The 18109-nt window shown below is 39.0% G+C and overlaps 2 protein-coding genes across 2 annotated transcripts; both read right to left on the reverse strand.

Annotated features, from left to right (window-relative positions):
* Nucleotides 1–2318: 2318 nt before the first annotated feature.
* On the reverse strand, nucleotides 2319–5820 carry LOC145788005 (alpha-(1,3)-fucosyltransferase 4-like). The gene is made up of 4 exons (XM_082599848.1): nucleotides 5717–5820; nucleotides 4700–4885; nucleotides 3637–3868; nucleotides 2319–3339 (listed from the first exon to the last, which is right to left on the reverse strand). The coding sequence occupies exons 1-4, from the start codon at nucleotides 5758–5760 to the stop codon at nucleotides 2758–2760; spliced, it is 1044 nt and encodes a 347-aa protein (XP_082455974.1). The 5' UTR covers nucleotides 5761–5820; the 3' UTR covers nucleotides 2319–2757.
* Nucleotides 5821–6758: 938 nt separating this feature from the next.
* Nucleotides 6759–9909, reverse strand: LOC145787519 (uncharacterized). The gene is made up of 3 exons (XM_082599277.1): nucleotides 9200–9909; nucleotides 8762–8903; nucleotides 6759–8675 (listed from the first exon to the last, which is right to left on the reverse strand). Exons 1-3 carry the CDS (start codon nucleotides 9591–9593, stop codon nucleotides 7151–7153), a joined length of 2061 nt encoding a protein of 686 aa, XP_082455403.1. The 5' UTR covers nucleotides 9594–9909; the 3' UTR covers nucleotides 6759–7150.
* Nucleotides 9910–18109: the final 8200 nt, after the last annotated feature.

The raw sequence follows: 18109 nt of genomic DNA on the forward strand, positions 1-18109 counted from the left end.
AAAAATGGGCTCCAAAAACAAATTCAAAAAAAAAAAAAAATAAAAGCAACAAATTTGTATCATGCGATGCATCATATCTCTTATGCTGAACTTGGCCTACTTACCTTAGTGTGAACCTGAATTTCTTTGAAGATTAGAGTTTTACAGTGTATCGTTATAAAAAACAACTTCTTTTGATAAGAAAATCAACCAAAACCACTCGACTAGACTTGCAGCAAACTTACCATTGTTCCTCACTATTTAGTTTAGGAAAATTGTAGTAGGCCTATAGTCGTATGGTGTGTAGGCTACGTGGCATATGCGGTGCTTTTGACGCTTTGACCAGTGTTTAAAAACATCGTCACATGCGTGTAAGCTACTGCTCAATATCCTCTTCTGATGTTCGTGGATGGGCTTTCCTTGACCTGGTGGTCGACGTCCTGAATGTTGGATTCGCAGTGTGAGCATTCAAGGCTGTTGAAACTACGACAACGGATTGTTTTTGATGACAAATATATGAAGTAGCATCTACAGTACAATGCTGGAAAAATACTTGAAACTAGTCTTCCCATTTCCCTCAAAAATTTATTTATTTTTAAGTTGGTACACTTTGTTTTAGTTGCGAACAAATACGCCCCCTCAAAAGTGAAAAAAAGGAAAAACTACTCGTTTTTCCTTTACAATGTTATGCTAGGGGAAAAATTGCGCGACTTCCCCCCTCTCGGGGCCCCTAGATACAAGTACAGTAAGCTACAACATTCTAAATTATATTTTCCCGATGCCATAGTGTGACTAAGTGAAATGTTGGCTTTTTGTGCCGTGTTTATGGGCGATCTGCTCAGTGAATCAGATATGTCAATCAGAATGTCAAATCAGAAATAAGTGGATCTTAGTAGGACAACAAAAGTAATAGATCACTTTTATCTTATGCTTTTCCTTTCAATTGCCACAATGGAAGACTTCCTGCCACAGCTTTACTTCAATAAAATCACGTAGATTGATTTCTCTTTGTCATGCTTCTGCTGCAAGAAGTGGCGTAGGCAAATGGTTCAGGTGATACTATTGAACTCGAGCCCGCGAGATAGTCTGAGGAGCCATGGATAAAACTTTCAAAAAAATTACACCAGAGGACAAGGTCTTAAAATATTTTGTTGTAGGCTTATTGTAAAATCAAGGCTAAACTTGAAATTAAAATTAATTGAAGTTAAAGTTAATCTACGGACCAAGGAGCGGATTTTGCAAGCAGCCTTAAGGCGGGATGATTGAAGCGCGAAAACACAATTGCGACAATCTGGGGTAAAATTTGGAGTAGATCAGGGGTCACCAACCTTTTTTGCATGCGAGCCACTTTGGCACTAAGGAGAGCTGTGGCGGGCCGCACTAATAAAATTTTAGGTAGGTTGACTCTTATGCTAGAAATGAACGCATTTCGTACCCAGTATTCAGCGTTACATGTTGTTACTATTTATCTTAGAATACCGCAGCAACAAAATTAGTCGAACAACGCTACCGCCAGGCCAAGCTCCTTTAACAACACTTTTGACTTTCTTAACAATGTCTAATAAACAAGGCCACTTGTTTTGCGCACTTGTAGCGAGGCGAATGGTTTCATTAGAATATTCATCGCCAAGCAAGAGTGATGCCACTTCGCTTTGCAAAAGATATCTTGCAATTAACAGTTTCAGTAACCAAAGAAATGTTTGACACATCGCAATACAGGCAACAACAGTGACCTGCTATGCTGCTAACATATCAGCGAAAAATAGGCTCCAATAACAGGGAGAAAGAAACTAGGCACCATGAAACAAACGCTTGTAGAAATCACCTAAAAAACGTTCTATCGTAACTCATGAACGGTGTTCCCTCTAAAAAAGCAATGAGTTGGTTTTTCATCTTTTTGTGAGAGTCTATAAAACCGTATTTCTTGATTATTAGACAACTGTCACTTGCAGTGCTTATCAGCATGGCAAGAATTGTTGATTAACAAAATTTTGCAGTACCGAACTAAATATTTTCATAATACAAGCAGAAGTTGTCTTATGAAAATACAACCAGAAATAATAGGCCTACAACCAATACCTGTGAGAAGATATTTCATTTTCTTGATACAACCAGAAAATGTCTTTAAATTTATATATAATAAGCTTACTTTGCCAATTTATTATAAAATGAGTTGGCACACCGGCCTATTTTGCTAACAAAAACTTGCTTAAAGGGAACAATGCTTGTGAAACACAATAACGGTGAAACGCACACTAGTGTTTACATGACACTTACAAACTTAAAATAAGCAACCCTATGCTCACAGACAATTTCGAAATTCGAAAACAGACGTTTTAATCAACCACTGGGACAGTGTGGCTGGACATCGCATTGAAATAACGTTGAGCGACCCCCACCTAGAACTACAATCTGAATGGTCGGTCGGTGGAATCGTATGCACAGCAAAAATATGCTTCCCGGAAAGTATTTTTTACCTTCATGCTCATTGACTCCTCAAGAAAAGTATTTTTGATTATACTTGTACGCTGATACCTTCCGCGGGCCGCAGCGATATGGCGTGGCGGGCCGCATGCGGCCCGCGGGCCGCCATTTGGTGACCCCTGGAGTAGATGATATCTTCAAAAGCTTCGAAAGTTCAATATTTGTAAATGTAAGCAAGCAAATACAATATTAGTCCTTGTTTCAAAGAGAGTTCGACGCAACAAAGCAGTGCCCGTGATGCGACGAATGCGAAAAACAGTAGCTAATCACAACATTAGCCTATTTTGATTTTTTTCACTTTTGCAGACACTCTTTTCTATCTTTTTCAAAAAAATATTGCGCAACATTGGTAATGCTTCTGTGCATTTGATTATTTCGAGCTTTTTCACAAAGCTGTTCTTCTCTGGTAACTTTGTAAAGTTGAAGTAATGATTTTATGGCTGGATTGTCAGGGTCTTCTCTCCACTTGAAGTACGATCGATAAGCTACATCGTTTTGGTTTAAGTACATTAAGTATGCTGCTAGGTTTTCGACAGAGGAAAAATCATCTGCATGGATGTATGACCCAGGAGGTACCAATGCTTCAATATCTTTCTTGTTGGGCCCCCACACGACTGGAACCCTTCCTGACATAAGGCCGTTATCCCAAAACTTTTCTGTAATGTAACTTTGGCAGTTGCGAGCATTTTCAAACGAAAGATAAAACTTATACGCATAAATCTTCTGTGGATCTTTTGACATTTCGTGATACTCTTTTGAGTTGTTGAAGCATGCACCAAAACGCTCAACTGGAACACCAGCAGCCATTAATTCGTTCACAAGTTTAAAGCGATCCAAAGCCGCCTTGGTTCGGTCGCAGTTACTGACAACCCACAACTGAAAGACAAAAAACAGATTGAAAAATCCGTTTGTCTGCAACACGAAACTAACCGTTTTTGTGACACAACTGAGTCGTTTTCTTATTTATAGCCTAACAATGCCTAATTTTAACTGAATGTAAAAGCAACCATGAAATAGGATAGGCTGCTATAAAATAGTGTATAGGCCTAGCTTACTGGTGCTTGTAATGTAGACCAAACGTAACCTACTATTTTGTTTTGTGAAGGCCTGTGCCATACTTTGATTTGTCTTTATTGTCAAACTCTCACCTTCTTAAAATTTCTCAAAGCTTACCGCTGTTTTCTTTTTTTTAGATATGATAAAGTCTACGACTCTTTTCCCTCCTTTCAATGCACCTTTAAGCAGCGACGGCTGAACGTAGGGATAAAAAACATCGGAATCCATGCGATATGTCATTGTCCAATTGATAAAATCCCCATAAAATTCATTCAGGCTTCGATGTTCAACATGTTTTAGATACCAAGGACTCTCTAGGTTATACCAAACGTATATTTGATCTGGGTGTCTGCAAATAAACATTACATTTTGAGGAAATTTGAATGTCGTGTCTATCTTATCATCCAAGGTGTAACTAGCTCAGTGGTTACGCCCCGTTAGCTCAGTGGTTACGCGCCCGGCTCAAGATCACGTGGCGCTGGTTCGACTGTCGGGGTGTGCGCTTGAGCAACGCACTTTCAGGACTGCTCTCCGATCAGCGGCACCTAGTGAATGGAATAATTTCCCAGCAACAACACTTCAACAATCGGAAAACTTTGCCAATCTCAGGAATAGGGAATCTCGGGAACCGGCTTCACTTTGCCAATCTCGGGAACCGGCCCTGCGTCAAGAGCCACTACAAGTATGCGAAACTACCAGGAATAACTTACAAAGGCTTTGTCAGTCTGAGGATAAACATTCAAAAACCAAACTAACCGTTGGGGATCGGGGGGTAACCGTAGCTAACAAATTTAGTACAAGTTTGACAAGATAATATGAGTATGTTTGTATTTTTTTCAGTTAGCTTAACGAGGAGACAGTTCTGGCAACTTTTTATCGAAAAATTTGGAATTTAATTGATAGCCTACACAGAAATGGAAATAGTCTACAACTCCCAAAGTGTTGTTTGGTGAATAGCTTTTTTGACGTCACTTGAAAATGTCAAAATAACACACGTGAACATTATAATAAAATAGCAAACAGTTTTGCAGTGCAACAGCAACTTTTCTATATTTCTCTACAATACAGGTAGGTAGCCTACCTCTACTTCTTCTAAGAACCTTTTAAAATACCTTAACTTAAATTAATCGCTTTGCCCACTACAGTAGGCCTACAACACACTTTCATTGATTAAACCAACCTGGGGTGTGACCAAGTTATTTGATTATCGTCGTCAAATGCCGTGTAATGAAATACAATAGCAAGTGCTTTATCAAGGTATTTTTTTTGGTACGTAAAAAGGCATTTTCCTCTAACACTACCTTCTCTGATACCTTCGCTTTCTATTCCCCAAGGGTGTCGCCACATCAAAACAATTGACTTGTTCCTAAAAACAAATATTTTTAATCGAAGTTTACATCACTGCTGGCTCCATATTCATTCGTCTAATCTAGAGCCTTTATAAGGCGTTAAAAACTAGATTTAACTTCCCTCAGTCAAGCTTTAATCTACAGTGAAGTCGCCTAATTTGACACCGGAAGCAAGATTGAAATGACCGTCGAGTTAGATAAAGCGTTGGGATAAGATTAAGCAATCTCTAAAGTTTCGTACAATGTTGTGATTTTCAAAATGAAACAAAATTGAACATTTTATTTCTAATTTTTTTATAACATTGTCGAAAGTTGTAATTTGCAGCGGCCTTATGTGTTAATGGTAAATTGGCTTTTCACAAAGAAGCGAATTGAAACTTGCTATCTGCAGACTGTGAAAATTCGCCGTAAATCTATTAGTAGCCTACCTTGCAAGTGCAGAATGGCGTTTTAGTAAGGCACCGAATCATCTAAAAAAAATCCACCATTTCAACCATTCTGCTTAGTTTTTGTAGACTACTTAAGGGAGATATGAAAAGTTACAAAGTGGCCAATGGGAGGAATGCACAAAAGTTTAGGAACTCTCGGGGTGTGCGCTTGAGCAACGCATTTCCGGACTGCTCTCCATTCAGCGGCACCTAGTGAACGGATTAATTCCCCGGCAACAATACTTCAACAATCGGAACACTTCACTCTGCCAATATCGGTGACCTGCCCTGCGTCAAGAAGAGCCTCTACAAGTATGCGAAACTACCAGGAATAACCTATCAAGGCTTTGTCAGTCCGAGGATAAAGATTCAAAACCAACCAACCACTTGTCTAATTTTTTATAACAGCCACCAACTTACTTGTGCATTGGAGACTCTAAAACACGATGATTGTTTAAGGCCATTCGAACGTTTGCCAGCTTTCTAATAGCTCTCTTTTGGTTGGAGATCCAGGCCCATTCTATTCGACTAAAGATCAATGAAAATATGGATAAGCAGCAAAACGAAATGCATACTTTCAAAGTAACACGCATGGTTGAAATAGGCTTTAGAATTTTGAATTACTACAATAGGCTGAACAATAAGATCATGAGCAAGAGCTTTAACAAAAATAATATAGGCTCAATCAGGAAACACGCTTTGCAGAAATAATTTAGCCTACTGGACTGTAAATCAGTCTAAAAGCAATAATTCTTTGTCTTATTTCTTTGTCAAAAGGGCACGAACCAAGTTTACGTTGGCTGAGACTGTGCCAAAGACATGAAAGGATTTGTTCAGTTTAATTGAGTAGATGCAACAAGTTTTCCTGGCAAACCACAGTTGAAAGTTTAAAGCTTGCTCAGCTCCATCAAATTCTTCCCTCGAAGAATGCATTTCATTTGGATTTTTTTTCGGTTACGCTTGCATAGAAGCAAAAACAAACATAGGCCTACTGGTATGTTTCTTTCATAAATAACTAAGCTCCATTTATTCTTAAAGCTTCTAACTCTGAAGCTATAGCCTTACTAGGCCTACTGCATGTTACATTTGACTTGTTTTCGCATAGTTCTTGCTTAACTTGTTATGGTATTCTAAAATTGTAGGTTCTAGCCTACTGCAAGCTACAGTAATCTAAGGTTTATAAAGCTTGAGCGTTAACTAACCACTTTGGTAAAAGATGACATTTCTTTAATCTGGGTTGTGCTTAGGAAACGTCGCGTCAAGAACAAAAGAAATGATCAAAATAGGCTATCTGTTCCTAGCTCAGATAATATAAAAGGTGTATTAAATTACACTGGTTGTTTCAACACACTTTTAGCTATCAGAATACTTTGTCCCAACTAAGTTATTATAGTTAGGGGTAGGCTGTAGGGGAGGGTGGGGTGGTTTGAACCACTTTTCTCAATATTCCTAATGTCTGCTTCAGGATTCAATTTTTCAGCAATTTTTTTGCATGACATCCAAGTCTAGGATGTACTTGAGCAAGCCCAAAGTGAATTTGCAAATGAAATTTATTACAACGAAAAATATAAAGTATTTTCAGAAAGTTCTCAAGTGGTTCAAATCACCCTTGGGTTGGGGTGATTTGAACCACTCAAAAGGGTGATTTGAACCACACTGGGGTAATTTAACCCACCTTTTCAAAGTTGGATAAATACACATTGTTTCACAAATAATCAATGAAAAAGATGTCTCAAACATTTACAGCGGTATAAGTACAAAAATAATAAAAAACATGCAACACAAACAACGACCAGTAACTGTCAATCAACTGTCTCGTAAGAGTAATTAAGCATTGTCAACATCAATATGTTATCATTCCAAATTGAACTCTTTCAGGCAACAATTGAATATAAAATGGCTCTCCCTTCTTGCAGTTCCTCCCGCTTTTTGTGGATTGGGTAAAACTTTTACTATGTCGCTTCGTGGAAAAGACCCTTCATCATTTTCTTTGAATGTAAATGATGGCTTTCCACTCTTATTTGTAGATGGAACCTTTTGCAAGAAGCGAGCTTCAGGCTCCTCGTCGATTGTGCCCACGTCATCTATCTTGCCAATGTAATGACGTGTGTTCTCTTTGGTATTAAATTTAACAACAACAAAATCTCCTACAGCAAGTTCTTTGGGATTTTGCTCTTCATTTACACTACTTCCACTCTCTGATGCTGTGTCTGACATATCGTCCAAAGGAACTGCATCATCCTCATCAGAACTTGAGCTTTCATTAAGAGCTAGCACACGTTTTGTGGGGGGTTTCTTTGGCTTTGGTCTAATAATTTTTTGTTTTCTTCTGAGCAATTTTTCCTGCTTTGCACGTCTTTCTTCGTGCTGAATTTTTATTGCCTGTTTTTCTGGAGTCTCTGTGAGAACCCGACTTTTTACTCGTTTCCTTTTGCGTTGAACTCTTGGGGTTTTGCTTGATGGTAATGGAATAACTTCGTTGGGTGGTATGAAGCTTTCTGAGGCGTGATATTCCTCGAGATCTTGCAATGAAGATACGGGTAAATGTGTCGCACCTTCAAAGAAATAAGCATTATCAGTTGATCGGTTAGCAATAGTGTTGGGAACTGCGGCCATAACATTAGCTTCATTCACTTCAGGTTGATGGGAGGTACTTGTTTGGGGATTTGGTCTATCACTCAGAAGTGATGGGGCAAAATCTGTGTCTGTGAATATACTTTTGTTAAAAGGATATATTCCTGTAGAGGCAAAGCCAGAAGTGATGTTCCTTGGCGTCATAGCGTTTAAAAAAGCCTCCTTAACGCATTGTGGAATGTCATAAATCCGAAAAGTTTTGTTGTTGTAGGTTCGCATCCATCCATCTACAGCCTGGTTGTAATAGCCTTTAAATGGCCCAAACACTGATTTATCAAGCGGTTGAAGTTTGTGAGAAGTGTGAGGAGGCAAAGTCAGCAATTCAATGCCACTTTTATCAGCAAACTCCACAGCCTCCCAAGAAACGTGAGACTCATGGTTGTCGAGAATTAAGAGGACAGGTTGAGAGGGGGAACAACCACTATGCTTCACAAAATGTTTCAAGTAGACCAAAAATTTTTCTTCGTTAATCCACCCAGATTTGGTACCTTCTCCAATGGATTCTGCTGGTCCATGTCTAACAAATTCCTCCTTATATCTTACTCTTGGAAAGATAAACATGGGGGGAATGGCAACACCTGAAGCACTGACAGCACATACAACTGTTACAAGTTCTCCTCTCTCTGCAGATGTCACAGAACCAACTTGTTTTTTTCCTTTCGTTGTCACGATATGATTTGGTCTTTGCACGGTTGTGACACCTGTTTCATCAAGGTTGTATATTCTACTTGCAGCAAAGTTGTACCTAAAACACAAAACGATACAATGAAGCCTTTTTCAGATCATAAGAATTGCTAAGTACAAAGCAATGTTAGGCTATTGTTACGAGACCTGTCCATAACTCTTCCAAGGTTGTCGAAAAACTCCCCAACAGTTGTTTTGTTGAAAGCTGTCGCTCTTCCTAAAGACGTCGCTTCTGGTTTACGACATGTCAGATGGTGTCTCTCCTTGAAACCTTCAAACCAGTCAATTCCTGCAAAAGTTTATGGGAAAGAATTGAGAGGTGGTGTGTGTTGAGTAATGTCGAAAAAACAAACCAATGTGATCTACAATGTGCTACCGTACACAATTTTCCACACAGAATTAATAAACAAGTTAATCGTGTCTGATTAACGAAACGTCGGAAAATAAATGCAGATTATCACTAAAAACACCTTGTGATAGTTTTGCTTATTTTACACCAGAAGAGCGTATCATGTTATTGAATTAAATGCCTGGTGAACAGTCTCATTCAATTTTTAAACAACATAGGCTTAAAATAAAACAAACCTGCCATCTTAGAAACCACCCAGTTACTTGGCATCTGAATGTTGTTCTTGTCAGCCAAACTGAAAGCCAACTCACGGCATTTGGTGCGTGTGAGTCCGTGAAATCTATCGTCCAGGTCTTTTATGTGCTGTGCGAGCAGACTTTCCAACTCCCAAGGAAACACCAGACTTTTTACCTTCGTTCTATTATAGCCAATGTTTTCTGAGAGTCTACCATTATCAGATCCAGGACGATTGCACTCTTTGTAATAGCGACCTAAAGTGGTCCTGTTAATATGTCTTCTTTTGGCAACTTCTCTGATCGACATTCCATTCTTTATTTCCTCCAAAGCAAGCAACATCTCCTCACGAGTGGCTGATGCGTGGCTTGTAGTTCTAACATGTTTGCGAGGCATAGTGATGGAAATAAAAACTTAAATTCAACTAATGCTTGTAATTTACTGTGGCCAATAGGAATACCCTGTGTAAGCAATTCGCAATATTACTACAGTTAACATAGACTGTATAGCCTATTTATAAGTAGCCAAATGCATACTAAAGCACTAGACTTACAATACATTGACTACTACAGACCGCAAACTATTTCAGAAGAAGCTACTAAAACTTATTTTCTTCTGGGAGGTTTGAGCCACCGGTTCAAACCTCCCGAATCAACTGGTTCAAACCTCCCTGTTGCCACCATTTTAAGAAACTTGTCTAATCAGCTATTAAATCTTTCACTTACAGAGCATTTGCCAGCATCATTAAACACCTTTTAGATAGGACTACTCATGGTAGTATTAACTATTGCCTAAGTAAAACAGCGAAGATGGCATGCAGCTACAAACTGAAATTCCTAAAATTTACTTTTTGCAAGGAAAACAAGTTCTAACCTGCTTGCGCTAAAATCGCTGCTGCTATCGCTCTAACGTAGACATGCTTTGGAATCACTTTACTTCCTCTGTCTACAGACATAGTTACGTCATTTCTACTTTTATAGTATCCGCAATAACAGCCATGGTTCAAACCTCCCAGTGGCTCAAACCTCCCCACTCTCCCCTACATATGGTTAAAAAAGTTATCATTCTGGATCATTTTCGTGACACCCCTATTTTGAAGTATATTGTCTCCTGAGCATTTTAAGACATAATTCAATAAATTTGGAGAAAAACTCAGGCAGTGCCGGCAAAAACGGTGTCCGGAATGCATAAAATCGAAAATGACGCTTTTAACGTTAATAATGCAGTTAAGTATATAAATGGTCACAGCGGTAAACCATAATCTCTTCGTGGGAAAATTGTAACATAAGATTCCCAAATCCGTTCGTCTGTATATAATGACCGAAGAAACACACACTTGAACTTCTTTTCAAACAGTGTATTTCTGTAAAATTAGCCCGCGGCTATCGAAATGGGTATGCAATGCCTACACCTCTAAAACTGTCACTACGATACAGATTACTTGGATAAAAGACGGAGAATTTGTCCAGCTAGCAAGCACCAAATAAACCAGTTAAATGTGCGACCGACTTCCAACAAACAACTTCGAGAATGAATCAGAAAAATTTGTGATAACTCAAAGGCACGAGAGCAGTTCGTGACGCAATATTTCATGTCCAAACAGGTCTCAAACTGAAACAGGTTTAAACCGGTCTGACACGAGTCTTACGGACGATGGTGCAATTTTGGCTCATGTTTTAGGAATTTCCATGACGTAATATTCAGTAGACCCGAACGGTTTCTACATGACGTTTGACCAGGCGAACAACCGTCTGTAACAATAAGGTCGCCATAAGCCAGCAATTCTCCTTACTGTTTACAGTGGTGACATTCAAGATAGTCATTGTTTACAGTCTTGTAAACTCGAGGAGAGTATTAGAGCCGCACTTTCGCCGGCAGTCACGCAATTACTCTGCCGGAGTCCAACTAGACTTATGCAAAAGTGATATTTTTTACTTAAATAAACAAATATAGACTCTCGCCATTATTTAAAGCACGCTTGACTCTTGCCCCACTGAAGACGAATTTGCAAGCCTGGTTAACATAGTAAAAACATCGGATTCACTACTAGCAATGCCCACTGTGCTTCTGCAAGCAATCAATGTATGTGGTAGTATTTAATAAGTATACTGTTCTGTGTACTAGTTATACTGATTCATGATAATAGTACTACGTAGCAAACTACTTGTAGTAAAATGCTTTGAATAATCCCTCAATGATGTGGCAGTTATCCAAGAGAAATGTCATATTCCTTCCTGACATATCCCATGAACCAAGTATATTACATGGTATTATCTGTATAGACGCATCACATTGGACATCAGGTTTGCTTGGATATCTCCACCTCTGATTCCCACTTTCATTGGGATGACTTACCCTTTCTAAATGCTCAATTGTGTAAGTTGTATGACCATTGTTCTTTATACAAATTCCAAGATGCCAATTTCTTTTGTTCTCAGCATCCCAAATTACAATGCACGGCTCATTTACCTCAACATCTTCGTTCCTGGATCGTTGTAGATCAGCATCTCCCAGTTCTTGATTAATTATATTGTTGTCATATGTAAGATGCAATGCAGTCAATATGTCTTCTACTGATGGAATTTTTGGAAGGTCACTCACGGAGTCACACTGTTTAGTTAGAATCAAGGTCAGGTTCAACTTCGCCTTGTTCTTCCGTGTTAATGGAATTTACTTTGAACAAATTTGGCCGGGTCACTCGGATTCCTGCGGCAGTGAATATTTTGTTGGAGCAGCTTGCTGATCTTTTGGCCAATGATCGAATTTGGCTAAGTCACGCTCACAATCAAAATTATTGCTGGTCAAACCTTGTAGCTATGAAGAAGCCAGTTTGTGTACTTCAGTTGCACGTGAAGAGGCACTGGTCTGCGAACCGAATCCATCTTCTCTGCCGCGTTGTATGGCAAGGTCTTTAGCTGCCCGCAACAACAATTTTTATACAAATGCTTTTCAACCACCAAAACGGGTTCTTCAACAGAGAATGAATACGGAACGTGGTAGACATGGAAAATATTAGCATTGCTGAATATTAAATAGAGAATATTGAATATTAGCCAAGGCAGTGTGCAAGTCCAGTAGGCTAATATTTGTACAAGCTCTGTTTGAGTGTTTTTTTTAACCATATTTAAAATTGGAAGTGTAAAACGGTAAGAAAACCATGCACTTTCAATCCCAACACAACAAAGTCACTCTGCAAATATATGCGGCAAGCTTGCACCAATTGATAATTCGACTTTGTGCTTTCGAGCAATGACTTATATTCCGGAATGTGATACAAGATCGTTGCTGCTGTGGATCCAAGCTTCCAAATCTCGTCTCCTTGCATTGGCTATGCTTCTTCGAATTTCAAGATTCAGCAACGACCTTGTCAAACAATTCGAATTATGATGACTTATGACCATCATTCACTGCCAGTTTAGATAGAGCTTCCAAAGCAGCAAATACAACACCCTTGCTGGAGGAGAGAAATAATTTTAATGCGGGTGTGTGAGCAATCAAAATCTCCCGCATGTGGAGTTTTTGCTCGTATTTCAACATTACATTTAAATTACCACGATCGAAGACTTTGCAATTATGACTAACGTAAAGCAAATGCAAAGGTATATGGTTTGACCCTAGCGTAGCTGCAATGGATTCCTCGATGCCAAGATTTTTGCTGACATAATCTGTCGTTATTGAAGTAACCTTTTTACCGTAGATCAATTAGTGAAATGTCTATTGCTTGCCAAAGACAATCGATGCAACTGTTCCACAAATAATCTTATGACATTTTCTCTGGTTTCCACCGCAAAAGATAGAGGTCTCGATCAAAATGGTTTACCACCACTGAACTCTATTATTATGGATGTCCATTCTTCTGTAATTCTTCTTCTTGTGTTACTATCATATTGTACATATTGCTATTGTTTTTTCGTCATGCGCATTCAATATTGCAAGGGCACAATTTTTCTTGCTTTGAATCGCTTGTAAATGTTTTATACGATCAATGACTCGTAGAGAAAGCAACACATGCTTGTAGGATTCATAGTCCATTGACAGACAGGATGTTTTTGACATAGTTCCATCTGTTGGAGGCACATATCCTGGAACATCATCGACCTGGAGGTTAATATGTATGGTTGTAAAAAGTCCTTGAGATGGTTTTGAAAGCTTGTCGTGATTGCTTAATTGTGATGCCCGCTTTGCTACATGTGGTTGCAAGTACCGATTTAATATCTGAAGTGAAATTGCGAACTTTGCATATGCGTGTGTACTTTTCTCAAGACTGCATTTGGCTTTTTGGCCTGAAATCTGGGATTATTCATAGTGTACAATCCGAAACACTGTTTTTGCCGGCACTGCCTGGAAAATAACTCAAATGACCCAGTTGTGGTCTTAAAACAATCAGCTGAGCATACTGAATAACCTGAAGGTGTCACCAATTGACTTTGAGATACCCCATATATGTATAGCCTACCCCTATTATAGTCTGAGTTTTATTGCGACACCTAGCATGTTCAATCAATAGACCTCTGCATACGATAGGCCTAGTTGTCCACTGTGAGTAGGCTGTATTGAAACATTATAATTGAGTGTTTATGAAACAGTGTGATTTAACCTTTTTTCTGCAAATGAACACTTTTTGTATTAAAAACACTGCGTAACACCAAAGCTCACAAAAATATAATTTATGTTGTAGCAGCAACAGGGCAGTCCGTACGCCCCGGCTGGGGAGAAGGCCTACGGCTAATTAGGAGCCCACTCATTTTTGTCCGTAATGTTTTTTGACTGTTTAAAAAAAAAAAATAAGCTACAGAAACTCGAAATTCAATAGTTTAAATCATGCAAGGTCTTATTATTTAATGCTTTCCAAACCCCTGACTGGGGACCTATCCCTGCCTAGGGGCCCCCTCATATTTAGTTTGTGCAGCGTTTTTCGACTTGTAATTTCACATGTAGCCTACCGGTTACATTTAATATGTATTTTTTTTCCATTTTTGAAAATTTTTCTCGCTTGCTTTGCTCTCTCAACCACATTTCGTCGGATTTCGTTCACCTCGGCGATACTGAGTAGTGAGTATGCATAGTTGGGGATTAAGCAAGTAAGTGAAAAGCTTTTGTGTCCCAAAAAAAAACAACAAAATGATGCAATATTTCAAAGTAAACACTGCTTACTCAATTCGCCCAGTGAATTAAAATTAAATTGATAAATTCCAGTGTTAATCGAGATAGCTCATGAAGTGAACATGTTATAGGTGAATGTGGGTGTGGGGATACCACCTCAGATAAATTTTCGAAGTTCTAGCCTTCTGAAAGGCTACTTCATTTTCAAGGCTATACAAACTTTCAAGACACAAATTATTGAAATTTTTCAGTAGTCGTGAATGATTTTTTTAAATGTTAGGCTAACTTAAATTTTAAACCGAACCCTTTCTAACCCATCTAATTTTATTTTGATAAATTTGATTACATAGGCTACAAAGTATGCAACTCGATAAAAAAAAGATTATTGCTCATAAAAATACCTAAAACTGACGAAAACAAGATTACATTTGTCAAAATTTTCTAGGGGGCAAACCCCCTACAACTTCTTTCAGTTTTTCTTTGTTAGACACTAAAACTTGCATTGTTTATTCATGTTATAAAATTTGCTAACTTTTTAAAAGTCTGGTTTTCCGCTAACTTTTTTCTTGATCCGCTACTGCATTGTCGGCATGTTTTTGGAGAAGTCTTGATGGCTAGTGGAGGCTACACTGGCAGGCCCGGATTTAGGGGGGACAGAGGGTGCAGGTGCCCCAGGCTCCCCGACTTTTGAAGGGCCCCCCTACGTGGAAAAAATGTGGTTTTGTGTTGTTATTTTTCCTTTCAGTCTTTAAAGTTTCTGCAAAATGCTGTAGGCTACAGTGCTGGATTAATGGTACTGTAGACGTAGAAGTGTTTTTTCACGCCTAGACGCAAAAATTTTTTGGCTCGGGGGCCCCCCGATCTAAAAGTGCCCCGGGCCCCCAATCAACTAAATTCGGCCCTGTACACTGGTGTAGTTAGCGAAACACAATGCTCGCTGTGCTATAGTGAGTAGTCAGGTAGTGCTGACATCAGGAAGATCGCTCCTTCTCAACTAATACAGGCTATGCCTATTGAGTTAATATAGCCTAGTTGAGTTAAAAAAATAGTTAATATAGGCCCTATATTAACTATGTTGTTGTTTACTCTTTGCTAAAATGATGAATGTACATTTTTCCCCACCTTGAAAGAGCTTACGGCTCCGAGTGCTTTCTGGTCCTATTTTTAAGATCATTAAACGAATGAGTCCACTAGTGGATTTCGGGGGGGAGGGGGGCAAGATGGTGCTCACACGGCCCTGAGCAGCAAGACAGTACAAATCATTCTTCCAGACCCCTACAATGTTATGACAAGTGATATATTTTTTGCTTTAATGATCGGAAATAAAACGAGACACGAAACTGATTAACAATCGTAGTTTATTGGTAATAATGATTTTTTTAACGTAATAGACCTATCTGGGCCTGCGGTAGTGCTTTGCATTTTAAGTAGCAGACTTGTTCGGTGTGTATCAAATTGAGTTTTGTTCACAGAGCACATAATATTATGTAACCTGTAGGCTATAGGCCTAAGAGTTTTCGTGCAATGCAATCAATGATTTGTACTTTGAATTAAAATAAAAGCTGTCAATAACCTGCCAATGAGAAACATTCTGCTGCATTCCACAACTTTTGTAATTCAGCAGTGGTAGTGTGAATGCTTCCAGAAAGCATATCCAGCAGTTCTATCAGGATTGAAACAATTCTCAGTAGGCTTCAATATAAGAAACCACTCGATTTTCAATCATACCAAAGGGTGCAAGCAGTCACTAAAAATTACAGTTCATCTTATTTTGCTTTGTAGAACATAAATGCTTGTAGCCTAACCGAAAGCAAAATTTCTGCGCGATTCGATAGATGCAGTTCACAGTAAACTTTTGGTTACTAGCCTACAATAAAGTAGCCTATCTTTGAAATTTTGTTCAAGCAATTTATGTGAAATTCAACTCCTTATGTATACCCAACTTACATGCTTTTGTTGTTGTATTCAGGCTATTGCCCTCAGGTTGAAAATTTAGATCAAGTAAACTTGAAGACAATAAGGATGCCAGTGTTTGTATCTACCTTCAAGCAAGCGTTGAGTGTCTTGCCAAAGACACAACGGACTGCTCATACAGTATTAGGTTTTGAACAGACATTCTTTCAAGCATCGAACAAAGACTCACACCACACGGCTGCGTAGCCAAGAGGCTCTTCCCGGACAATCGTAATAAGCTTAGGGCTTGGCCGACATGGGTTCAATTTTTTATTGCAATGATCATGAAAGCATTAAGCAAAGCCCGTCCTGGGTACCGATACAAAACTGAAACCGTTGAGGAGACACCACTTATTTAGAGTATGTAGTGCTTTAGGGAATGTGGAGTTACCCCTTTATTATCATGACTCCCAGGTCTGCTCTGGCCCAGAGCAGTAGTAGGCCTACCTGTCAGAGGCCCAGGTATGGCATGGGTATATATGGCAGTCTCAATCCTGCATCCAGGCGGTTCATACATGGGTTCATTTTTTTATTGCAATGCTTATGAAAGCAGTTAACTTTTCGCAGACCGCCAATCCAACTTGTTGTGAAACATATGAAAGAATGAGACAATATAGCCTAGTGGGAGTAGGAAGTAATACAGTATTAGGAGCAAAGTAGAAAAAAGTTAGAAGAGTAAACAAATATAACTCAGTCATTTACTTTGTAGGCTACCGGTACGCATATTTACAAAAGGTTCCCTATTTTGTGCCTATCTCGAAAACTGACCAATCAGAAGCCGTATCGCTTTCTTACGTCAACTCATTTGCAAAGTTTCTTTGCGTGATTGCGTCGAGTTCGTAGGTTTTCTCCAGGATTGCCAGTTCTACGGTTTTCCTCTGGAGTTAGGCTAGTTTTATTTCAAAGTCGCGGAAAAATGTTAGCAGTGGCGTTTCTTCTTGTTTTGTTTTATATTCATAAAAAAAGCTTTGACTATATTCTGGACTTGTTTCATCACTTTCGACGACTGGGTTACTTTTCAGTAGCAGTTGGGCTATAAATTTTAAAAACATCTGGCAACCTTAGTTTGCTCGCTGTTCGTGTCTGCTCTGCTGTCTGGCAGGCTAATCGCTAGGCTAGTACTGTGGCAGGCTATATCTCGTAATATTTTTGTATATATCAAATATACAATGTGCAGTAATGAACCGTGATGATTATCCAACCCGATAGCTCAGTGGTTACGCGCCGGGCTCAAGATCACACGGCGCTGGTTCGACTCTCGGGGTGTGCGCTTGAGCAACGCATTTCAGGACTGCTCTCCATTCAGCGGCACCTAGTGAATGGAATAATTTCTCGGCAACAAGACTTCAACAATCGGAAAACTTCACTCTGCCAATCTCGGTAACCGGCCCTGCGTCAAGTGCCTCTACAAGTATGCGAACAAGTACCAGGAATAACCTATCAAGGCTTTGTCAGTCCGAGGATAAAGATTCAAAACCAAACCAAACCATCTGCAATTTTAGATTTGGACTATCGGATAAAAAGAAAGCATTTCACCTCTACATCTCATTCCTATATATGTTGCAAACATTTCACTGAAGTTGAAATCTTGAAATTTTGACTCATAACTTTCTGCGTTTGCAACCCAAATGCAAAATACAAAGCATATTAGAAATCAAACCGTTGGCGTTAAGTAAGGATATCTTTGTTTTTCTAATGAAATAAAAGAAAAATGTGGAAGACTCAACGACAAAATAAAAGACAAAAAATGGACAACAAATGTATTAGGCAAATAATAGATCAATAGCCGCCTCAAAATTGAATTTTTCGAGCTTTCGCCGAAGCAAAATCAGCGATAATATCTTCAAAATCAAGTT

Source organism: Aplidium turbinatum, chromosome 18 (genome assembly GCF_918807975.1).
Source record: "Aplidium turbinatum chromosome 18, kaAplTurb1.1, whole genome shotgun sequence".
Lineage (NCBI taxonomy): Eukaryota > Metazoa > Chordata > Ascidiacea > Aplousobranchia > Polyclinidae > Aplidium > Aplidium turbinatum.